The 26,484-nt window shown below is 33.4% G+C and overlaps 1 protein-coding gene across 1 annotated transcript; it reads right to left on the bottom strand.

Annotated features, from left to right (window-relative positions):
* Positions 1-1,938: 1,938 nt before the first annotated feature.
* On the bottom strand, positions 1,939-3,758 carry LOC105118530 (protein SHORT-ROOT-like). Its single transcript, XM_011016509.1, has one exon. The coding sequence runs from the start codon at positions 3,622-3,624 to the stop codon at positions 2,092-2,094; it is 1,533 nt and encodes a 510-aa protein (XP_011014811.1). The 5' UTR covers positions 3,625-3,758; the 3' UTR covers positions 1,939-2,091.
* Positions 3,759-26,484: the final 22,726 nt, after the last annotated feature.

Here is a 26,484-nt window from a genome sequence, read left to right as displayed (position 1 = left end):
TACATGGATTAAAGAGAAAAGTTTAAGGAAATCAAACATTATACTATGTACATATCAATATATACAACCCAAGTTATTAAACTTGAAGGGGTGTCTCAATACCTAATGCTCTAAGACTAACTGGTTTGGGAGTCATTGGCCAAAAACTTATTATATGGGTTAAAGATGCATTGTGTTTTATGTTATATTTATATATATATATATATATATATAAAATTTAATTTAAAAAAATTAACCTTAAACATTAAAACACCAGTAAACTCCAGCTCTCGAGCTCCTCTCATAATAACAAATCAGGTATTATGTTATACGTGTATTTAAAAACTACAAAGAAGTGTTGTTTTTCCCTAACCAATCACCTCATGTTCTAATAATAGGCAGTAGCCAAGAAGACATGCAGTATTGATATACTAAAATAATTGGTAAATATTGTATTCTGCTTGCTCTAGCCATTTTCTTTTTTTCTACTGCTCCTTCGTTAATATATTGGCTTTCATTAAAAAAAAATCAATATTTGATATATATATTTACAACAAAAAGAAGGGAATCATCTCCTTTTCCTTTTCTCTACTTTTTATTGTCAGGTCATAAAGCCGATTGCATTGTGGGAATTGGTCCGTTAAACTTCCTCAATACCGCGTTGCCATTGGAACCTGGTCCCATGAAATATATTCATATATTCAATCAAGGTCGACAGCGAGCTGGTCGGAGGAGTCAATAGTAGCATGAAAGGTAAAGGAGGTATGGGCCAATACCCTTTAAAACATTATAGGCAACTGAAAGCGCACGTAAAGACGAAAATGGATAATTTAAAGAGAAAGGGAGTGGCAATATAAACGGGATGGTTATATTAACGTGGAGCTTGGAGGCAAGTCTCATCAAAAGATTAAGATGGGAACCCTAAAAAGAAGTTCCCATTATAATATTTTCCCCTTCTCGTGGGCCAAAGAATATAGCCCCTCCTTCACGTTGTTAGACAGCCACCAAAGAGTTTTTTTGGTCACATACAGAGGTGGTGGTAGTGGGGGCATGTCTTTGCTACAGCCCTGTAAAAGATGCTAGGCCAAAGAAACTAAGAAGACTATGTCAACACAGCGTACGTTGGCCACTACACCCTTTTCATGCCACCAATGACTAACAACTTTTTATGAGATTCCCAAACATAGCCCAGCCCAGTTGCCGTCCTCAGATTCTAAGGACCCTAATGTGATAACGACCTTTCTATAGTTTAATTAAGCAGTGCTTGCTTGCTTGATATTTAATTTAAAACCCTTAATCTGAGCGGATATCACTTTCTATATGATACCACATACCAAACCCATTTCAATTTTGGACTTATACATAAAAATTCATCGAGAAAAATGATAGTGTATATATATATTAGGGCAAGCCAACTATCTAAATTAAAGCATATGGTTAGGAGTACCTGCCTTTTGTCTTAATGGCACACTAAAGTTGGAGACTATGCAAAGTTGGAACCTGCCCGCCTCTCCCTTTGGAAAAAAAAATAAAAATCTTAATTAAAAAGAATTATTCTCAGAATTACTCTCCTCTCACCTGATAGTAGAATCTATTTCATAATTACAAGTTTCAGATTCCTGTGGGAGGAACTAAGTCTTTGTCATTGTAATGTTTTCTTTAAAAAAAAAATATATAAAATAAATATTTTTTTAAATAATTTTAATGTACTATTATTAAAAAACATTATTTTCATATATTTTTAAGTTCAAAACACCTCACAGTATCATAATAACAAGAAATATAATTCTGGAATAACTTCCCTAAATTAATTCATTTATTTACCCAAAGATAAATCAAATCATGCTCAGCTAATTTGTTTACATCATTGAATTACAAACGTTTCTATGATATGATGATTAAGAAGGCTATTTTTCATAAAAATAAGAAATAACCGCAAATGATAATTAAACAAAGATCAATGAAAATTGATTAACTTCATTTACTATTCCATCAAACGTGCCAATCACTCAAACTAACTTTGAAAAAAAAAATACAAGGAGAAAAGCAAAAACAAAAGAGAAAAGAAAGAAGAAAAGTGAAAAGTGAAAAGTGAAAACCATCACCAATCAATCAGGGCCTCCATGCACTAGCCCACACCACCGGCTGTTCCTTCCAGCACAAGAATATTCCGGCATCCCCGCACTGTGTCATTGACCAACCCTCCTTATACCTCCTCAATAAGGCGCGTACATCATCACAAACCTCATCACTGAAAATTATCGGGCTAAAACCACATGATTGGAGGCGTCCAGACCAGCGCGTGGCTGTTTCCCGCCTTTCGATCGAATCAGATGGAGGACATGCCACTAAGTCAACGATAGCACGGCCTGCTGCTCTTTCAAGCATCAACTGTTCGTTACTGGTTCTTGGAAAGCTCTCATCCAATGACTCAAAGTAAACCCTAAACCATCTTAAACATTCTTGAAAACCCTTGACAAAATCCAGACCATCAAGATCAGCTTCTTCTTCAACAACAGTAATGATTCTTGGTTGCAATCTTCTAAAACTTGATATAACATAATCTCGACGACGAGAAGCTGGAGTGATTGAGTGTAAAGCACCAACACAGTTGATAGCAAGAGCCTCATCATCTTTAACATCCAATTCAGCTAAGTTTAGGTCACATAAATCACCAGCATGGTGGATAACATTAAACTTAAATGGGACTCCCATAAGCCTGGCAAATTTTTCCATTCTGTTACCAATTTCTTTCATTACCTTATGAACTGAAGCTAAACCTCCTGTACTAGTTGCACCAAAATTATTACCACTACTTTTGCTAGCCACTACGGTGGTTAACTTCAAGTGTGGTGTCTCATCAGTGCGAGTTGCTAGGGCTTCGAGCAAAGTAGGCCATTGGGTACAATATGTGTTACTAATATCAATAATATGCAATTTGCTTTCACCTTCAAATGCTTCCATAATTGCGCCATTACAAGATACGTGACCAAAAGTAGTCCAAGGACTCACCTCTTGAAACTTTAATACCATTTTCCTTGTGGACTCAAAAGAGCAAGTTTTCTCTGATGCTGAAGCTAAAGTACGGTAACATCTCTCGCCGGAGTCGTTCATGCGGCTAAACAAAGCTTGGAGAAAATAAGAAGCAAGTTTTTGCTCTGTGTCACCATAAGGTGAACCAAGCTCATTAAGCATCCACATCAATTGCTGGAGACGAGCGCTGTTTTTATCCGCGATGGCATGTGCAGATTCAAGGAGGATATCGGTGACCCACTTGCCGGAAAATTCAAAGTTAAGGTCATGAGAAGGGGAGAAAGAGAAGTCAGCGGAATCAAGGACATGTTGAGTAGAAGGGGTGCTAGTGTTGGTGGTAGTAGTGGTAGGAGTGGTGGTGGTGGTTTGGTGTTGATGTTGTTGTTGGGGATGGTGGTGATAAGGAGGATAGTAGTGCTTAGAAGAAGATGAAGAGAAGTCTTCCTCATCCATGAAAAAGTTGAAGCATTCTTCGTCTTCTTGTTGATAGTGATGATGGTGGTGGTAGTTGTTTTGTCTTGATGATCTAGAGCTACTAGAGGTTCTGCTAGTAGAATTGAAAGATTGTTCAGATTGTTGTTGGAGACTAACTAGCCTAAACAAGGTATCCATTTAACCAAAATCCAGAGACCCACATCAATAGAATTCGGATGGAGTTTGTTGGGGATGGCTTGGAGTGAAGGTCAGGTGATGGGTGTTTGTGTTTTTAACTGTGGGAATATTGGGGTAGAGAATGATAAAGGAGAGGATCTTGAAGCAGTTGGACACACACACACACATATGTTTAAATGTGCTCTTCTTTTTCTGTAGCCGATGTGAATCAAATTGGGTGGGGTTTGGGATATTCTTTTATCTAGCTAGCTCAGTCTTCTTCCTTTTTTCTTTTTCTTTTTTTATAATCAACTTATGAGAGATATGACTAATATACGTTTTCTCTGTAAGAACCTGGGAAGTTGGCATGAAAGAGCTACTGGTGTTGAGAAATAGAAATGTTATCTGACAAAAAGATTAAAAAAACGAAAGATAACAAGGTCTAGCTAGATCACCAAATGGGTTAGTGGATTAGCTTTTCATTGTCCATGAGAAAGATTGAAAGAGAGAAGAGAATATTGTTATAGGTTTTAGTGGGGGCAGGCGTGCCAATTGGATTTTGGGAAGATAAATGAGTAAAGCTGCCGGCGTGCATCATCATTATCAAACCCACTATCATCCCTCCAACCCATCCTATTCACATTCCTTGCCTCCTAATCCCTCTTCAATCTCTGCCACAATTCCACCCCACTTTTTCCTTTTCTACACTGTGTAACATAAATCCACTTCCATTTAATTATAACTAATGCTCTTTTGTAATATAAAAATCAAGGGCGTGCTCTTTCACTTTTTTTCCCCACTTCCACATGATAGTTTAGTTTATACACACACACACAGCAAACACTTACTGATTCATTCATTCCATACGCCATATACGCACCAAACTAGCAAGGCCATTTCTCAAGATGGCCCAACCATATATAGCTAGGCTCTCCTTCCATGTCACAACCTCAAATCTTGCTCCCGCTTGTGACTTGCTCTTTTTTTAGTTAAAATTCATAGCCAAGCCGGTTCACTATGATTACACCCCAACCACGATACTACTTCGCCTTTTATTGTCTTAACCTTGTTGTCCTCAAGCTGAACCTTAATTCTCTCTAGAATTTATATCTATTTTTTTTCTTTTAAATTAACGTGGGTGTCCGGGCCAGCTTGCGCGCACCACGACTAATCCCACGGGTCCTGAAGTTAACGACCATGTAAGCCTCCAGTGGCCATTATATGAGAAATTTATATCTACTTTTGGTTGGCCTACATATAGCTAGGCACAAACATTTAGTTTTTTCTGTGTCAGCTGCTAAACCTCAACGCAGATCAAATATTTGGATTTTAATGTATGTCACGGTTGGTCTACTCTTTGCTTTTATAGTCAGCAACATTATGCTCTATTGCTATTCTACATTTTCATACGCAAGAGGTGAGAGTGTGTGTCTATATATATATATATATATATATATATATATATGAGTTTCTTTTGTCTGTTGAAATTTTCCTTGTGCCTAATCACTGCTCGTCCTTGGTATGTGTATATATATATATATATATATATATATATATATGAGTTTCTTTTGTCTGTTGAAATTTTCCTTGTGCCTAATCACTGCTCGTCCTTGGTTTTCTCCATCAATCATTAGGAAAACTATCACGTCTGGATTCTGTCTCGTGTAAATCACACGGTTTAAATAAAATTGGAAATCATTATTGTTGACTGCAAGCATATATATATATATATATATATATATATATAGACCCGGTCTTATTAATTGAATAAAGGTGATCTCACTAATTTTGTTTCAAATTTATTGCCGCTTACTTAGTGCTCACATAAGTACATCTATTAAAAAAATAGAACAAGCATAAATCTATTTAAAAAAAAAAATATTTTAATTTTTTTGGTGAGTAGAAGATAAAAAGTAGGTAATTTATTTTATATATTTTCTATAATAGCATTACACCTATATCATATATATTTTTTAATTATTATAACATTCATAATTGAAATAAAAACTTATAATATTTTTAAAAGTAGAAAATACTAACTTTTTTCATCAGAATTGAGACAAAGGACCCTTTAAATAAAAAATAAATTGAAAGCCATGTTAACTATAATAGTGTAATTATTTTTTTCCCTTCCAATAAAAAATCAATTAACTTGTTATAGGAAGTAAAATTGTTTTTTTATGGGATAATTTAGTTTTTTAACCTTTTAAATGCATATTTTAAAAACTTTATTATCTTTAAAAATAAATTTTTTAAAAATATTGATCAAGAATAATTTGATCTTTTTACATTTCAAAAGCATAATATAAAGACTAAATTACCTTTAAAAGCAAAAATTTTCAAACTATCATTCACGTGCTTTTTGATCATTTCATAATGGTTTTCTAGTAATTATCAAGTTGACTTGGAAGCGATTTGATATTTTGATAAATTTAGATATTAGTTAAAAATAAAAAGTGGTTGGTGTGGATGTTGGTTGATACCCCTGTCTTTTAGGCAATGCTTAATGTGTTATTTACCCTCCAAACACCGATTTTCATGGCAAAGATTTGTTCTCCTTTCTTTTTTTCCCTTTTTTTTCCTTGCCAAAATATAAAGGTTTCATTTTATTTGTTTTTTTATATCTAATTTGTTCATTCTTTTGATTGTTATTTATATTTTTTATTAATTTATTTTATTCAATTTTCCCTCATCAATTGGTTTCATTTAATTTTATATCGAATTTAGTTCTTATTTTTTTTACTATTATTTATTCATTTTTATCATTTTTCTTATTGAATTTTGTTTTCATTTTCATCCCTCAGCATTTGATTTCAAATTATTCTTATATCAAATTTAGTTCTCATTTTTTTAATTTTTTTTTTGTTTTGGATCTTTTTTATTGCTTTCTTTTTTCTAATTTTATTCCTTAATATTTTGTTAATTTAGAATTTTATTTTATTATTTTTTAAAGTTTGTCTTCTATTGAGTTAGTTATAAGCTTATAACCAGCGTTACAGATTTTAAAAGTTAACATGAGTTAATTTTTTTAAGTTATTTTAGAAAATTAAATGTTTTTCAATTTTATTCTTTAATAATCTATTGGATCTTTGTGTTTTTTTTTTCAATTTCTCTATCCTTATAGTTATAAAGTTAATGGATTAACTTGAATTGATTTATTTTTTTAATTTTTTATAAAATTTTATCTTTTATTATTAAATTATTTAATAATTTAACTTTATAATTTGAAAGTAATTTACTACTGTCTATTTATTTGCTAATTGCGAGTTAATCAAATATTGGGTCCCTTAATGCCGGAGACATGGACAGGAAAAAATTAAATAGACCTAGTCCACGCGTCTCGATGATGACTTTTAGCCTGATGTGGCATGACGCCATTGCCAATTAGGTCATTAGTCATAAAACTATATCAGATCAATTCTATCATTTCACATACCTTTCTTAGCAACGACAACCGCTTGCTAATAACAGCGTGCTTGTGCGCTATTTATTTAATTTTTACTGTGATTTTTTTATGATATTGTTAAACGTTAAAATTGAAGGTAAATGCTAAAAAATAATTAGATTTAGTTTACTTTTCTTACTTTTATAGTGTTATATTCTGATGGTTACTGGAGTTGTTTTTTATAATATTAGCAATAATATTATTAGAAATTGCATCTACTGGACTCTTGGATTTGTAATGTTTGATGTTGATAAAAACTGTATTTTGACATATGTATATATAACGTGATTAGTTCATTTCCCCATATCCATCATAAATGTGACTATTTTAACATGTCATAATCATAACCTTTCTTCTTTGGTTAAGAGCTTTAGATTAAGTCAATTGTTTTATTAATTAGTTTCTAATATGAATATAGTTACTATACTAGATATTTTATCAATGGATTTCTAACTCAAGTGATAGGAATACTTGCTTATTTTTAATTGGTCACGAGTTTAATTCCTAGAAAGTGTTTGAAAATAAGGTAGAAGAGAATCAACCATTATGCATAAACATAGACAACAATGCCAACTTCGAGTTCAAGTCTAGGTTTATATATCTATTTTCAATATTTAATAACTTGTTACAGAAGACCCTCATACTCATCTTAGAAAATTCCATGTGATTTGTGTTGATATAAAACCATATGGAATTGACAAGAACAAGTTAAGTTCAAAGTTTTCTCTTTCTTTTTAAAAGAGATAGCAAAAACATGGTTTTTCTCCATTCTTCCTCATTTCATTGGAACTTGAAATGGTATAAAGAAGATTTTTTTAGAGAAATATTTCCCATCATTTTGTGATGCGATCCAAGTACCAAAGGATCCATTAGAGGTTCTGATTGGTCCAATTATAAGGTTTAGAGCTAAAAGATTCAAAAAGGTTTTCAATAGAATTCTTTAAGATACATGGGCTTAGGTGGACTTCAAGAGAATATTAAATAAGGAGGAGCAAGCTGAGATTCATCTTATTCATGTTCAAAAGGGGCTTGTTGGTGGAACCAATACCATTACACAAGGATTGAAAGAAGAAAATTAGATTCAGATATTTTGACCTTTCATTACCTTTTTTTAAAAAAAATCATAACTAGAGCTATAGGTTGAATTTTGAAGTGATTTCAGTTGGGTTGGAAAGTAGACTTCCATACCTTTCCAAAGGTATATCAAATGCCTTCTAGTTCTTTAAGATGAGAGAGAACCGTCCGTTTGAAGTTGAGTTTTATTGCTGACACAACTAAAAGATTGATGTCTTCTCCCAAGTGCAGGAGTGTCGAAGTAATAAATAACCTGGCAAGACCGGGGTCGAACCACAGAGAGGATAATTGTACAAACTATAATAACAATAATACAACAATAATAATAACAACAACACCAATAATAATAGTAATAACAATAACAATAACAATAATAACAATAACAATAACAATAATAATAATAATAATAATAATAATAATAATAATAATAATAATAATAATAATAATAAAGAAGAAGAAGAATAAGATGAGAACTTAGAGATGAAATATTAATGTAAGGATTAAACGATGATAATAACAAATGTCAAGGTTAGAGGTTCCACTAATGGTATGTCAAACAAGTATAGTATAAACTTTTATTATTCAATTGGAAACCACACACAAAGGAGATTCCAATCTGATTATAGATTGTTAACATGATTACATTAGTCATCTTATTCGATTAATGCTAATACTTGTAAATCTCGTCAAGCATTCATGATTATAACTTATGTTAATAACAAATCAAGTTCTTTTCATAGCTCAGGTGTCGGTTATACCATACAGTATGGGCTATGAAAGTGTCAAGCATTTGTTGTATCAAGTGTTATACAACATAAATCAAGATTAGTCATTTAACAAGCAAAGTATTAAAGAGTGAACAAGATGACAAATACAAAACATGTTAGTATCAAACATTAAAGTCCATATTAAGTTTACACTATACTTATTCTTACACCATTAGTGTAATCTTTTCACCTTGACATAATAAACTTAGCTAGACATAATAAAAGAAAGAAAAATAAATAAACAAAATAAGAACATAAATAAGATAAAAGCTAGCTAAGTAAATGAAAGGAAATGAAAGGCATAAACTTGATATTAATGAAAGTAAAGCATAAACATTACAAAAAATACAAAGAGAGAAAGGAAGAGCATGATCTTGATCTGGAAACCAAAATGCCTAAATGCATGGCAAATGCCTCCTTTTATAGGCCAAAATTGGGAACTATTGATTTGATGACTAATTGATGAGTGGGTGGCCAACTCTTGACTTGATGACAATCCTTATCTTCTCTTGTCTGCCCAAAACATCATTGATAACGTCAAAATTGAAGCCACTCGAAAACATAAAAGTCGTAGGCAATTGTCTCAGCTTTCTTATGTAACAAATTCAGGTCATTTGGACTTCTAGAACTCCAGATATGGCCAAAATACTAAACAATGCTCAGGCTGGAGGACAAATTCAGGCTTCTTTGTTGTTGCAACAATTTGGACTTGAAAATGACCTTTTTAGATCTTAGGCTCCATATAAAAGTTGTAGATCTATGTCTTACCTTTCCATCCATATAAAGTAGACCTAAATCTGAGATCTAGACCTCCAAATATGACCCAATTATCGAACAGTGTTCCAATTTGGATTGCACCGACATCTCTTTTCTAAGTTTGGCCATCTCTAAATCCTTTCAATTTCAGTTCTTAAATTCATCAATCAATCCTTTCATTTATGTGATAGGCCTGTATTTAAAATGAACATTTACCACAAATTAAAGGTATCTTATATTATTAGATATATTATTCTAAAACATGCTTTAGTTAAGGAGTTATTGATACTTTAAGTGCAAAATGATGATATAAAACCTTGATAAAAATGCACTTTTAAGTACTAATCACCCCCCCAACCAGCTTATTATTAGTCCCTAGTAATCAAAGCGTTAAAATAGAAAAACAATTTGCAAATTCCATAAAGCAAGGTATTCATCATTGAACTTCCATTAATCTATCCAAATAAATAAACTCTTATTAAATTTATATAGCTGCTCAATACCTCTTAACAAGATATTCATAAACCTTTCTTTTGTGCTCAATGTATCAACATATAATTATAGGGCTTTTCTTGGAAGAAAATAATTTTTTTGTTCTAATGTTTAAGGTTAACTTCCTTGGGTTGGGATTATTATTTTTGTCTCTTTTTTTTTATTTTTTTTAAATATATATACATATAATTTAAAAACACCATGCATCTTTAACTCATGTAATGAGCTTTCGGCTAATGACTCCCAGACCAGTTGGTCTTAGGGTATTAGGTGGTAAGACACCCTTACGAGCTTAATAACTCAGGTTGCAAATACTGATATGTAGATAGTGCGATGTTTGATTCCCTTAAGCTTTTCTCCTGAACCCATGTAACAAGCGTTGGGCCAATAGCTCCCAAGTCAGTTGACTTTAGGATATTAGGTGTTAAAACACCCATTCGGGCTTAATTGCTTAGGTTAGGGAGGCTACGAAACCAAACTTATCTACATTTTTATTATTATCATTTTTTTTCTTTTTTTCTTTTTTCTTTTTTTTTAAATTATATACAATCATTTTCCCTTAGTTGTTACCTTTAACAAAAGAACATAAATAATGTAATAATCCAATATGCAACCCACAATCATATGTTAAAGTGTGTGTGTGTAAATTAAGGTTTAAGAATACATGTTATATGAGTATATGAGCAGAATTAAATGATAATAATGCGAGAGTTTGTAAATCTGAATATTTCAAGAAGTATTATAATAGACCTTGTTAAGAATGGTTACTGAGATGCGTCTCAAGAGTCACTTTAACAAAAGAGCTCCTTTACTCTATCATCCTAGTAACAACAATTATGCACATGTTTTATGAAATGGAAAATATTTTTTTTTTATCAACAACTACCCTCTCCCCCTAACCAAAATGAGACATTGTCCTTAATTTTCTAAGGTAGAAAGATAGAGTATAGAAGATATCACCTGAAATAACGAACATTGACAAGCCTGAAACACACTTAAACAAAAATAAGAAATAATAAAACAAAACAACACAAAAATTACAAATGAAGACTCAAATCTAATCTAAGCTTTTTACGGCTTTCCTTAGATGACCAATTTATGCGATTCATGGAGGGATCACTTACAAGAATGAAAGATTGTAGTTGGTCAATCAATTATTCAGCGATAGTAGTAGAGATTATGATTAGTCGTGCAGAAGATGTTAGAAATTCTTGTTCCACAGCATGATCAAGAAAGGACAACAACTTATCATAATAACCATTAATATTTAACATACCTATAGGTTTATGGTGAATGTGCAGTTGGGCCCAAGAGGAAATATGAAAGATCTCTTCCAATGTGCCTAGACCACCTAATAAAGCAATGAAGGCATCAACATGGTTAAACATTGCATTCATTCGAGCTGACATTGTGGAAACCTGAAGTTCCTCCCCAATTGTTTTTCCAATGATGTCCCCTAAAGCTTTGGGGATAACCCCCAAAACTTGACTACCTCCTAAAAATGCAGCTATTGACACACCTCCTATTAACCCAAGACTGCCTCCCTTATACACTAAATGAATCTTTCTCTTAGCTAGCACTTGACCAAGATGATTTGCTGATTCTAAAAACTCCTTTTCTTTTCTAGGACTAGATCCACCGAAAACACAAATATTTCTTATATGATGACCTGAGGAACTTGTCATTTCTACACATTTATTTATTTGTTGAATGTATGGGTTGAGTAGAAATGAAAGGAAAGAAGATGGGATTTTATAGATGAGAAATTAAAAAGGCAATCATACCACCTATATGTAGGCCAGCTGGAGTCTCACACAGACTCTCTCTCTCTCTTTATTTATTTATTTATTTACTTTTGAAAAAGCATGTGTATGTACAGGTAGTTGTGATTGTGGCTTAAACGCCCTCTATGGGTCGGGGATAGGCTTCCGATCTAGTTTTCTTAAAAACTGGCAAACAGGGTCTTTTTTAGTCAGATTCCCAAGACTAAGTCGATCATGTTCTTTATGAAATAGTGGCCATAAATCATGAATTGCACGATGCACATCTCTTCTAGGATGCGTCTCAAGAGTCAATAGAAGATTATCTAAAGACTCCTTACTCAGACCATCCTTAATGAATTGTATTTTATCTTCACGGTTTATAGATTCCATTTCTAAAGAACGACATTGTGTATTACAAGTCCATTTAGCACATCGATGACAGACTTTCAGTCATTTTGCATGACGTTTCTTTGCAAAAGTGCTTTTACCTGTTCCAGGTGCTTGACCTCTTTTTATGATCGGCTTATTTTAACTCGCAAGTGCACGAGTGTGCGATGTAGCAATTAACTCGGTAAGATCGAGGTCATATCCACAGAGAGCTAGATCTGGAAATTGAGCTAAGTAACAAAAAAAAACTCAAGAGAAATTAAATTAACAATAACTTGGTTGAAAATAATTGATGGATTTGTTTTCAAAGATAAAAAAAATGTAAATAGATTTTAAATGACAAGAAAAGTAAGTCTTGGTCCAAATCAATTTTAATGGTGATGTATTGGTGATTTCTTCAACATATATAAGATAACTCAACCTAATCTCAACGATGGTGATATTAGATCGGAAGATATTACAATAAAGATTAGAAAGATGAAGATTGATTATTGTTTAAGAATGAACAAGTACTTTCATATTAAGTAAGACATTGAATCAAGCAATCTCTATACCAAAACTAAAGTTTGTGCATAAAAATTCAAGATTATAACATTACCTAAATGATTTCTAAAATTTCTTTACAATAATAAATCATTCATGAAGAAAATAAGAAGATAAACATTAAGATTCATTCATATCCTACTTTGGGCAAAACACCGAAAGGTGTTCTGAAAAATCAAATCAAGACAGCTTTACAACTACTTTGGTGCACGTTTTTCTTCCTCATTTATGAGGTGTCTCCTTCTTCTTTTTGACCCAAAATAATGTTAAAATATCCCCTCCAGCTTTCCATCCATGTGCTTGCCTTCTTGGATCAATGGATTACCCAAAATAAATCAATTGTTATTTGTTGTGTGGACATGTAAGATCATGGATTGTGTTTGGGTTGATTTGGGGTTGATTTAGGGCTGATTTTGGGCTGAATTTGAGCATCAAATAAGTATACAAATGTACTTATTATTTGGGCTAAGATTGACATTGAAACCTTGAGTGTTTAATGGTTGAAGTTTGCACACAACATGATATTCTTTTCTAGAATTGGAATAGAATTGATTTTTGGGACAAATTTGGAGCACTTATTTGAACCAAGATTTGCTTCAATCTTCAACTAAATGTCTCTTCAATTCTTTGTTCTGAATTCCGACGTTGAATTTTCTGAATTAATTCATTTAAGCTCCAAAAACCTATCAAAACATTAAAACAAACTTCATTACTAAAAAACACATCAATTATTATAAAAACAACCAAATAAAAACAATAAATACATATGTAAAATAAGAGCTTAATGACACTTTTGATGCACAATCACACCCCCCAACTTAGATTTTGCTAGTCCTCAAGCAAAAGAAAACATAAAACCTTTAAAATAAAAATAATAATAATAACAACCATAATTAGGCTCGATTCATCACACTTGAAGGACCTATCATGCAAACATTGGTATCTTTAACTTAGTGTACACAATAGCAAATAAAGAAAAATAAGCATACTCACACTCTAAATCAAACATCCATACAAAATTTCCAAATTCAGTCATATTTATCGTGCAACCAACATAATTGATTCATATGAAAACTCAACTTGTAATCTTCCCTTCTCACCAACACAAACAAGGTAGCAAACTAGAGAAATATCTATATATATATATTTTTCTTTTTCTTTTTTTTTTCTTTTTTTTTCTTTTTTTTTTTTTTTTTTAGCCTTGAGAAATATCTATATATTTTTTTTCTTTGTTTGTTTTTTTTTTTTTTGAAGATATGATTTATTCTTTGTCTTTAAGTTGTCACTTCCCTTTTGATGCGAATACAAACATTTGTGATGAATGCACCCGGTTACTCACAAAGTCACAAATTTAAAGTGCTTTGCATACTCATATTTCAAGCTGCCGTTTGACGTAAAGATAAACATTTGTGATGAATACCCCTAGTTACTAAGCAACTCAAAACATTGGAGTAGATAGAACTTTGTACACATTTATTTATTTATTTATTTATGTAATGATTATTACTCTATTTACTTAAACCTTGTTTAGGACTATATTAAAAGGGATAATCACAAGTAAAGCATCATACTCATCTTTCATGCATATTCACACAACTCACACAACTTTTACAAGGAAAGATGTACTTCAGTAATCTTAAAAAAAAGTATGATATATCTTGCTTTATAAGATATTATCTATCCCAAATTAAAGCATGCAATGTTTAACACAATAATGAACCCAAAAAGGTAATGATGATCCTAAACAAGTCTCATTCACATATCAATGCAAGTATTTTTTTTTTTTAACAAGCATGGTTATCTCAAGCATTCAACATAATGAAATATCTAAAATTAAGTTTTACATTATCCTCAATGTAAAAGAGAAAGAGAAGAAAAGTATAAAGATTAGAAAATTGTTACTCCCCTTCTGTTTTCAAGGATGAATGTCTGATTGAATTGGGCATGAGCTGACTTCTTGCTTGATTTTTTTTTAACCTGCATATCACAACTAAAAGAAAACATTGATGTTTTTTTTTTTTTGAAAATAAAGATTTTTGAAAATAAAGAACCTCACACCGCCCAACTTAAAATAATGCATTATCCCAAATGCATGAACAAGAAAATATAAGAGATGGAAGAAAGAAGAAAAAAATAAAAATGAAAAATAAAAATAAAAATAAAATAAAAATAAAAACTCATTACTTCTAATACTACAATGGTATTGGATCTTCAAGATCCAATGTCTCAACTTCAGCCACAACTTTTTCAAGATAAGGTTTCAATCGATGACCATTTACTTTGAAAATATTTCCATTCTTGGGATTTTCTACCTCAAATGCACCATGCTCAAAGATGGATTTAATCACAAATGGACCAATCCATTTTGTCCTCAACTTCCCAGGAAAGAGATGTAATCGTGAATTATACAAGAGAACCTTTTGACCAACATGAAAGGATTTTCTAAGAATATGTTTATCATGCAAAGTTTTCATCTTATGTTTTGAAATTTTTGCATTTTCAAATGCATCATTTCTCAACTCCTCTAATTCATCCAATTGAAGCTTTCTATTTTTGCCAACCTCGTTTTCATTGTCATTGAATTGCTGAATGGCCCAATATGCACGGTGCTCAATCTCAACAGGGAGATGACAAGGCTTTCCATAAACTAGCCTATAAGGAGACATTCCTAAAGAGGTCTTATAAGCAGTGCGATATGCCCACAAAGCATCAACTAGTCGTAGGGACCAATCTTTATGGTTTGGATTGACTGTTTTCTCTAAAATGTTCTTGATCTCCCTATTTGCCAACTCAGCTTGGCCACTAGTTTGTGGGTGATAGGGGGTACTGACCTTGTGAATTACACCATATTTTCTCATCAAAATCCCAACGGGTTGTTACAAAAATGTTTTCCCCCATCACTAATCATAGCCCGGGGCATGCCAAAACGAGAGAAAATATTTTCTTTCAAGAATTTGACCACAACTCGATGGTCATTGGTTCGAGATGCAATGGCCTCTACCCATTTAGACACATAATCAACAGCTACAAGGATGAATTGGTAACCAAATGAACTTGGAAAAGGTCCCATGAAATCAATCCCCCAACAATCAAATATTTCCAAAACAAGGATGGGGTTAAGGGGCATCATGTTACGCCTAGTGAGGCTACCTAGTCGTTGGCATCAGTCACATGCAACACAGAAGGCATGAACATCTTTAAACATGGTGGGCCAATAAAAACCACACTACAAGATTTTGGCAATGGTTTTCTTGGAAGAGAAATGCCCACCACAGGCTAATGCATGACAAAAATTAATGGGATGCACCGCCTAATAATTTGGTCAAGACAGTATTTAAATAGGTAGGGGTCATCCCAAAAAAAGGTGCGCACATTGCGCAAGAATTTTTGTTTGTCAAGTTTAGACCAATGAGAAGGAATCTGACTTGTGGCTAGGTAATTTGCTATGTCAGCATACCATGGAGAACCAATGTAGGAGACAATACCTGTACAAAATAAATTTTCATCAGCAAAGAGTTCATTTATTGGAGGTTCATCAATTATGGTCTCATAGCTTGAAAGACGAGACAAATGATCAGCCACTACATTCTCTACTCCCTTTTTATCTCAAATTTCAAGGTTAAACTCTTGGAGTAGGAGGATCCATCGAATCAAACGTGGTTTGGCATCTTGTTTTGTGAGCAAATATTTCAATGCTGCATGATCAGTGAAAACAATAACAAGAGATCCAACCAAATAAGACCTAAACTTGTCTAATGCAAAGACCACAGCTAAGAGTTCTTTTTTAGTTGTAGTGTAATTCAATTGAGCATCATTCAAAGTCTTGCTAGCATAATATATGACATGAGATTTCTTGTCTTTTCTTTGCCCTAAAACAGCCCCACCGCAAAATCACTAGCATCACACATCAGTTCAAATGGTAAAGACCAATCAGGAGCTTGCATGATTGGTGCAGTTGTCAACAACCCTTTAAGCTTTTCAAAAGCTTCTTGACATTTTGATGTCCAATCAAATTGGACATCTTGTGACAACAAGTTACACAATGGTTTGGCAATAGTACTAAAAGAATGAATGAATCTTCGATAAAAACCAGCATGTCCTAAAAAGGATCTCACATCTTTCACAGTCTTAGGGGTAGTTAATTTTTGAATGACTTCCACTTTTGACTTATCTACCTCTATGCCTTTTGAAGAGACAATGTGACCTAAAACAATGTCATGTGTCACCATAAAATGACACTTCTCCCAATTGAGTACAAGATTGCTCTCTTCACATCTTTCAAGGACTTTTTCTAAATGCATTAGACACAACTCATAAGAATCCCCATAAACTAAAAAATCATCCATGAAAACTTCCAAAAAATTTTCCTCCATGTCACTAAAGATACTCATCATGCACCTTTGAAAAGTGGTTGGTGCATTACACAAACCAAAAGGCATTCTTCTATAAGCATAGGTACCAAAAGGACAAGTGAAAGTGGTTTTTTCTTGGTCTTCTAAAGAAATCTCAATTTGGTTGTAACCTGAGTATCCATCAAGAAAACAATAGAAAGCTCTTCCAGCTACTCTTTCAAGCACTTGGTCTAAAAATGGAAGCGAAAAATGGTCCTTCCTAGTCACCATGTTCAATTTACGATAATCAATGCACATACACCATCCAATTTGGATTCTAGTTGGTACCAGCTCATTATTTTCATTCTTCACTACCGTGACTCCAGATTTTTTAGGGACAACTTGGGTTGGACTAACCCATTTTGAGTTTGCAATAGGGTAAATGATACCTACATCAAGTAGCTTAAGCACTTCACCTCTCACTACTTCCTTCATGTTTGGGTTCAATCGTCTTTGCATTTGCCTCACAGATTTAGCTTCTTCTTCAAGATAGATTCTATGTGTACATAAAAGAGGGCTAATTCCTTTCAAGTCAGTAATTTTCCACCCAATTGCTTTCTTGTATTTTCTCACCACTCTCAAAAGTTTTTGTTCTTGCTCTATGCTAAGTTTTGATGAGATCACAATAGGATATGATTCATCTTCCCCTAGAAATGCATACTTAAGATCACTCAGTAAAGGCTTCCTTTCTGGTTTATAAGGCTGGACAAGAGATGCCTCAACTTTTACATGGGTTGAAATCAAAGGCTCAAACGATGGGGTCCATTGACCTATTGACATAATAGGAATTGGATCTAGATAAGTCTCGAGTTCTCTTACTTCCTCATCAATATATTCCAAAGAACCAAATCTTTCATCATGAATTAAAGTTCTCTCCAATGGATCCTTGATCCACACTCTCTCAAAGTGTTCTTGACAAACTGTTTGGACCAAATCTACCTCTCTAATGTCCTCATGTTCCCCAATTTGTTTGGAGACATTGAATATATTCATCTCCACAGTCATATTCCCAAAAGACAATTTCATCAGCCCATTCTTACAGTTAATTAAGGCATTAGATGTAGCTAGGAAAGGTCTCCCTAAAATGACTGGGATGGGAGCATTAGAACCTTGAATTGGTGCGGGGTCTAACACTACAAAATCAATAGGAAAGTAGAATTTATCCACTTGGACCAACACATCCTCAACGATACCCCTGGGAATCTTGATTGACCTATCAGCTAATTGAAGGGTGATTCGAGTAGGCTTGATTTCTCCTAAACCTAATTGTTCGTAAACAGTGTAGGGTATTAAATTCACACTTGCTCCTAAATCCAACAAAGCTTGATCTATCTTATGACTTCCAATAATGCATGAAATGGTAGGACAACCAGGATCTTTGTATTTGGGAGGGGTCTTAAACTGGATGATGGCACTAGCATGTTCAGTCAGAAAAGCTCTTTCTTTCACATTTAATCTCCTTTTGACTGTGCATAAATCCTTAAGAAACTTTGCATAAGATGGAACTTGTTTAATTGCATCAAGGAGTGGAATATTGACTTTCACTTGTTTGAACAATTCATAGATTTCTGAGTTCATAAGATCTTGTTTAGGTTTCCCTAACCTTTATGGAAATGGTGCTCTAGGAACAAATTCTAAATCACTCACTTTGACTCCAATTTTTCTTGAATCATCTCCTTTCTCACTCATCTCTTTCTCATTTATCTCACCTTCTTTGTCACTTAAACTCTCATTTGTCACTTGTGTTTTGATTCCCTCTTCACTTTCCCTAGATTTCTCCTCCATAATACCTTTAGGAATCCTAAAACCTATACCTTTGTCAACAATCTTTCCACTTCTAAGGGTAGTGATTGCTTGGACTTGTTCATGGTTTGAAGGTTCACTAGGTGAGGATTCACTCATGTGTACCTGACCTCTAGGATTGGGCATTGGTTGAGCTGGGATTTTTCCCTTCTCTTGAATGATTAATGATTGAGTCAACTTAGTTAGTTGACTTCGAATGTCATCTAAGGTCCTATTGGTCTGGTCTTGGAATTTGTAAACTTGGTTGTTGATTCCTCCTTGTGTTTGCATGAATTGTTGAAGAGTATCCTCTAAGGATCTCTTATGAGGTGGTTGGTATGTGTTATGTGTGGGAGCATGAAATGGTTGGGGTGGAGGTTGAAATGTTTGAGGTACTGAAGAGCCCTCATTTCTCCATCCAAAATTTGGGTGGTTCCTCCATCCAAGATTATAGGTCTCAGAGTAGGGATTGCCTACTTGGTTTGGAAATGGCTTTCTAACATTACTTGAATCAGAAGTTTGGCCATATAGCACTTCCTTGAAGGCTGGAATGGTAAGACACTCAGTTGTCCTATGCCCTTTGCTCTCACAAACAACATAACTTTCCTCTTGTTGTTCACTCATGACATGCACTTTTTTAATCTCAAGAGACTCTACTTTCCTAACCAATGAGGCTAATCTAGCATTGAGGTCATCAGTCTCTTTCAATTGAAACTTCCCACTTGAATGAGAAATGGTGTTTCTAGACTCAACATGAACTGGGAGAGAAGTCTCCCATTGCTTTGTGTTTTCAGCCAATTGATCAAAAAAATCAAAGGCCTCACTTGGTTCTTTGTCATAAAACTCACCATTACACATGGTTGCCACTAGCTTTTTAAAATCTGCGGTAAGAGAGTCATAGAAGAAACTCACTAACCTCCACATCTCAAAACCATGGTGCGGGCACGCATTTAACAAGTCTTTGAACCTTTCCCAAGCTTGGTGAAATGACTCATTTGGACTACAAGAAAAATTCATCATTTGACGTTGTAAGGCTGCTGTCCTATGAGTCGGGAAGTATTTTTTTCAAAAATTCAGCTTGCATTTCTTTCCATGTACCTATAGACCTAGGACGCAGGGAGTTTAGCCAAAGCTTGGCTTTATCCTTTAAAGAGAATGGGAATAATTTTAGCCGAATAGTTTCTTCAGTGCATGTTCTATCAATAAAAGTATTACATACCTCTTCAAAGTCCTTAATGTGTATATATGGATTTTCAGAATCCATACCATGATATATGGGAAGAAGTTGGATCATGCCTGTTGGTTCAGAGGCAAGATAATACACGAAGGTGTACTTTGTCTAGCTGGGTGAAGATACTCTCTAAGAGTTCGAAAATTAGGTTGATCATTGAATTGTGGAGGTCCATTACCTTGAACACTCCCTTCACCCTCTATATCTTCAACATTGGCCATGATGAAAAAATAATAATAATATAACAATTATATGAATATGAAAAGAAAGGAAAAAAGAAAAAGAAGATTGCAAATAAAAGTAATGAAATGTAAAAGATAAAGTAAGAGCTCAAAAATAAAAATACAACAAATTAGAAAATTCACACTTCAACTAATAAGCAATATTAACAATAATAAACATTAAAAGACAATTATAACAAGCATGAATAAAGAGGCGGTAATACCAGCCAAGTACTTCAAATAATAAATACAAGAAAAATAATCACAATAAAAAAATAAAATAAAATAAACAAGAGGCGGTAATACCAGCCAAGTACTTAAAAAAAAAACAACAACAACAATACAACAAGATAAAATAAAATAAACAAGAGGCTGTAAAACCAGCCTTATAATATAAACAATAAATATTATAAACTAATTAGAATAAACATCAAAAGAAAAATGGTTGAGCCAACCAAAAGCTAACAATTAGTAGTCCAACAGTCCAATATCCGAAAAGTTGAGGTCAATTTTTTTTTTTAGGCGGTAAAACCAGCCACTTGATATTTTTTTCAATTTTTTTTTGAGGGGGTAAAACCAGCCAATTGATTTTTTTATATGATTTTTTTTTTAGTTTTTCAATAATCAAATCTAAATTTGTTACCTTTGCTTGCTAGCTCCCCGGCAACGGCGCCAAAATTGCTTGACCGCTTTTTATGATCGGCTTGTTTTAACTCGCAAGTGCACGAGTGTGCGATGTAGTAATTAACTCGGTAAGATCGAGGTCATATCCACATAGAGCTAGATCTGGAAATTAAGCTAGGTAACAAAAAAAAACTCAAGAGAAATTAAATTAACAATAACTTGGTTGAAAATAATTGATGGATTTGTTTTCAAAGATGAAAAAGTGTAAATAGATTTTAAATGACAAGAAAAAGTAAGTCTTGGTCCAAATCAATTTTAATGGTGATGTATTGGTGATTTCTTCAACATATATAAGATAACTCAACCTAATATCAACGATGGTGATATTAGATCGGAACATATTACAATGATGTTTAGAAAGATGAAGATTGATTATTGCTTAAGAATGAACAAGTACTTTCATATTAAGTAAGACATTGAATCAAGCAATCTCTATACCAAAACTAAAGTTTGTGCATAAAAATTCAAGATTATAACATTACCTAAATGATTTCTAAAATTTCTTTGCAATAATAAATCATTCATAAAGAAAATGAGAAGATAAACATTAATATTCATTCATATCCTAAAGAACTCACCTCAATCACCGTTATTCGCTATTTAACCGGGGTGAGAGAAACTAGCAAAAATCACTCAAAAAGAAACACAAAAATAATATGAGAAAAAAATCAATCTTTATATACAGGCTCACCCAATTCAATAGAGTCATATTCAACTGAAAAATTGTCAAAGTAAACTTTCAAACGATGTCCATTTACCTTGAAAACATTGTCATTCTTTGGATTCTCGATGTCAGAGGCCCCATATGGATACACATGTTTCACAATAAAAGGACCGCTCCATCTTGATCTTAATTTTCCAGGAAATAAATGCAGTCGAGAATTATAAAGCAAGACTTTTTTACCAACATTGAATGTTTTTCTCAATATTTTCTTGTCATGAAACTCTTTGATTCTTGATTTATGAATTCTTGAATTTTCATATGCATCATTTCTTATTTCCTCAAGCTCATTTATTTGTAATTTTCGCAGTTGACTAGCATCATCCAGATTTGAATTGAAAGCTTTAATAGCCCAATAAGCTTTATGTTCAAATTCCGCAGGCAAGTGACAAGGTTTTCCATAGACTAGTCTATAAGGTGACATACCTAATGATGTTTTATAAGCAGTTCGATAAGCCCAAGGTGCATCATTAAGTCTTAAAGACCAGTCTTTCCTATTAGGGTTCACTGTTTTCTCCAAAATATGTTTGATCTCCCTATTAGCAAGCTCTACTTGTCCACTTGTTTGAGGGTGATAACGGGTGGCAATGTTGTGTGTGGTTCCATATTTCTTCACTAAAGACTCAAATGGCTTGTTGCAAAAATGTGTTCCACCATCACTTATTATGGCTCGAGGGACTCCAAATCGACTCAAAATATTATGTTAAGGTGAAAAGGTTACACTAATGGTGGAAGAATAAATATAGTGTAAACTCAACATGGACTTTAATGTTTGATATAGACATGTTTTCTATTTGTTATCTTGTTTACTCTTGAATACTTTGCTTGTTAAATGACTAATCTTGATTTATGTTGTATAACTCTTGGTACAACAAATGCTTAGCACTTTCATAGCCCATACTATATGGTATAACTAACACCTGAACTATGAAAGGAACTTGATTTGTTGTTAACATAAGTTATAATTATGAATGCCTAATGAGATTTACAAGTATTAGCATTAATCGAATAAGATAACTAATGTAATCATGTTAATAATTTATAAACTGATTGGAACCTCCTTTGTATGTGGTTTCCAATTGAATAATAAGAATATATACTATATTTGTTTGACATACCATTAGTGGATCCTCTAACCTTGACATTTATTGTTATCATTGTTTAATTTTTACGTTAATCTTCCATCTCAAAGTTCTCATCAACTTCTTCTTCTTCTTCTTCATTATTATTATTATTATTACTAGTATTACTACTACTAATATTATTATTATTGTTACTATTATTGTTGTTATTATTGTTGTTGTATTATTGTTATTTATAATTTATATAATTAACCTCCCTATGGTTCGACCCCGGTCTTGCCGAGTTATTTATTACTTTAACACTCCTGCACTTGAAAGAAGATATCAATCTTTTGGTCGTGTCAGAGGACCATGATATAGGATTGTTGCCCAAAACGATTACTAAGCCAGTAATGGAGCGTCTGTCATTAGGGTCCCCTCAGCATCACTAAACGCCTTTAACTGCAAATCTCCTATAATGTAAGAAATACCAACATGCAGTGTGCCTTTTAAAATTCATTTCACAACAGTGAAATGAGACACCATTGGATTCTGCATAAATTGGCAAACTTGATGCATAGAAAACGCAATGTCAGGTCGAGTGAAGGTTAAGTATTACAGAGCCCCTACAATACTGCGATATATTATAGGATTAGGATACGGTGCCCCATCTTCTTTAAGTAGGCAATGATAAGGAAGATATGGTGTATCACATGGTTTAGCATTAACCATCTACTAGATTGTGATAGGAACAAGTTAGTAGAGGTATGAGTGATCTGCATCCCAAGGAAGAAATAAAGGGAGCCTAAATCTATGATATCAAATTTAATGGTAAGAGCTTAGATAACTTGTAGAATGGCAGAAGATGCACTTCTTGTGAGGATAATATCATCCATATAGAGTAGCAAGACCACAATTTGAGAACCAACATGCTTGACAAACAAGGATGAATCAGAATAGGTGGTGGCAAACCCCAAGAAAGGCAGAAACTGAGTAAATCATTCATTTCAGGCCCTAGGTGCTTGTTTTAAGCCATAAAGGGATTTATGCAGTTTGCACATATAATGAGGATGTAATGAATCTTCAAAGCCAGGGGGCTGGGACATGTAAACCTCTTCTTAAAGAATGTCATACAGGAATGCATTTTTGACATATAATTGTCTGAGAGGCCAATTGAAATGAGCAATAAAGGCAAGAACTAGTCGAATGGTGGTAGGTTTCACCACAAGCCTAAAAGTGTCACCATAATCCAAGCCACGTTCCTAACTAAACCCTTTAGTAACCAACCATGCTTTGTGTCTAGCAATAGACCCATCCAAATGACATTTGATCTTGAAAATCCACTTACACCCCACCAAGTTCCTCTTTGCTGGTAATGGAATAAGACTCCAGGTGCCTTGAGTAAGTTGCTAGCTTTGTCAAAGACATATCAACCATGCTAGAATCCTAAATAATGGCTAAGAAAACCTTTCATTTAGTAATGCCACTTTTGCTTCTAGTTTGCATGGGATGCAAATTGAGAGAAAGAATGGACAAGACCACTTGCAAGCTATCAGGATTAAAAATAGTAGGACTGATATTGATATCAAGCGCTATAGGAGGAGGAGAAGAAGCTTGAATGGAAGCAGTAATGGATTGAGAACTTGAAGAAACTATAGATAAACTAGGTGTATGGTGGGAAGGGGAACCAAGTCTAGAAGGAATAATTGTGTTCTCTATATTAACAAGAAGCACAAGACATGTAGAGGAAGAAGAGGATGGTGAGGACTGAGCTGTAAGCGAGGATTGTGAGAATTCAGGATATTAAAATTGTGTTTCATCAAATATAACATGTCTTAAAACAAACAATCATAGTGGGCACATGATAGCACAAATAACCTTTGTATTTGATGTTGTATCCAAGAAACACACACTTGGAAGTTTTGAGCTGTAGTTTGTTATGATTATAAGAATGAAGAAGAGGAAAACATGCACAGCCAAATATCCTAAGGTGATTAAGCTCTGGAGAAGACCCAAATAACATCTCAAAATGAGACTTGTCAAGAAGGATAGGAGTTGGCATACGGTTGATGAGATATGTAGCTGTTAAACATGCATAAAACCAAAATTGAGATGGTAGTTTGGCTATGTGCAATAAAGTGATTGTGGTTTCCATAATATGTATATGTTTCCTCTCAGGTACCCCCATTTTGTTTAGAGGTGTGTGGATAAGAGAGGTGATGGACTATTGCGATGTCGCAGTTGCATAAATTAATTACCTTAGCTTAAAACACAACACACAAGATAGTATAGAGCAAGCAAGGGGTCGATCCCACGAGGAAGATTTAGTTTAGATTTTTATGCTATAAGTTATGCAATTGGGGGGTTTTGATTTGTGATGATCTAAACTATGGAAGAAACTAAACTAGCAGACAAAATCAATTGAAACCGAAATCAATCAAGAAAGCAAACCTTGGTCACAAGCACACATCCACCAACGAAAATTAGAACCGATCCTTGAAAAAAAACTATAATTTATATTCTGAATTTTTATCTTTTCTTAACATTGCTTAATTAACAAATCCGCCGTATAACTAACCCTAACCAACAAACAATCACAATGTCTGCATTAATGATTTAGTTCAATGGCAGCCCTAAGAACTAGATATTTAAGTGTTCTCCCTAAGTTTAATAATGTAGTTCCGCCATAATTATCAAGCTTAGTTCCTTCACAAGTTCATAAATCACAACTTTGGTTTTGATATCAAACTTAGCAATATATTGTTCACAATAATAACTTAGAGTCCGCTTTAGCAATTATCAACAACAATCATAGAAAATATGCATAGGAAAACAATCATACTTAATCATAATATAAACTGCAAAATAAAAGGAAGAATAAAGCTCATAGTTTTTAAAGTCCAAAGGTTTGTTGTGTCCTTGCAACCAAGAAAACGAGCTTAGCCTTGCATATTTGTGGAACAACTACTCTTAGAGATAGCAGAAAGCATTATTTCTGGTTTATAAAGAGGGGAGTTTGTGTTTTTTCACTTTTGGCTGATGCCTCTGATTAGTACTTAAAAGTGCATTTTTATCAAGGTTTTATATCATCATTTTGCACTTGAAGTATCAATAACTCCTTAACTAAAGCATGTTTTATAATAATATATCTAATAATATAAGATACCTTTAATTTGTGGTAAATGTTCATTTTAAATGTAGGCCTATTACATAAATGAAAGGATTGATTGATGAATTTAAGAACTGAAATTGCAAGGGCAAAGAGATGACCAAAATTAGAAAAGAGATGTCGGTGCAATCCAAACTAGAACACTATTTGATAATTGGGTCATATTTGGAGTTATAGATCTCAGATTTAGGTCTACTTTATATGAATGGAAAGGTAAGACATAGGCATACAACTTTTATATGGAGCCCAAGATCTAAAAAGGCTATTTTCAAGTCCAAATTGTTGCAACAACAAAGAAGCCCGAATCTGTCCTCCAGCCCGAGCACTGTTCAGTATTTTGGCCATATCTGGAGTTCTAGAAGTTGAAATGAGCTGAATTGTTTTACACAAGAAA

This window comes from Populus euphratica, unplaced genomic scaffold (genome assembly GCF_000495115.2).
Source record: "Populus euphratica unplaced genomic scaffold, PopEup_1.0 scaffold2007.1, whole genome shotgun sequence".
Lineage (NCBI taxonomy): Eukaryota > Viridiplantae > Streptophyta > Magnoliopsida > Malpighiales > Salicaceae > Populus > Populus euphratica.
The sequence above is the reverse complement of the archived record's forward strand: the minus strand, read 5'-3'. Positions and strand labels throughout refer to the sequence as shown.

Excerpts from the sequence above, each read along its gene's own strand:
- LOC105118530 (XM_011016509.1), bottom strand. The coding sequence starts at position 3,624 with ATGGATACCTTGTTTAGGCTAGTTAGTCTCCAACAACAATCTGAACAA.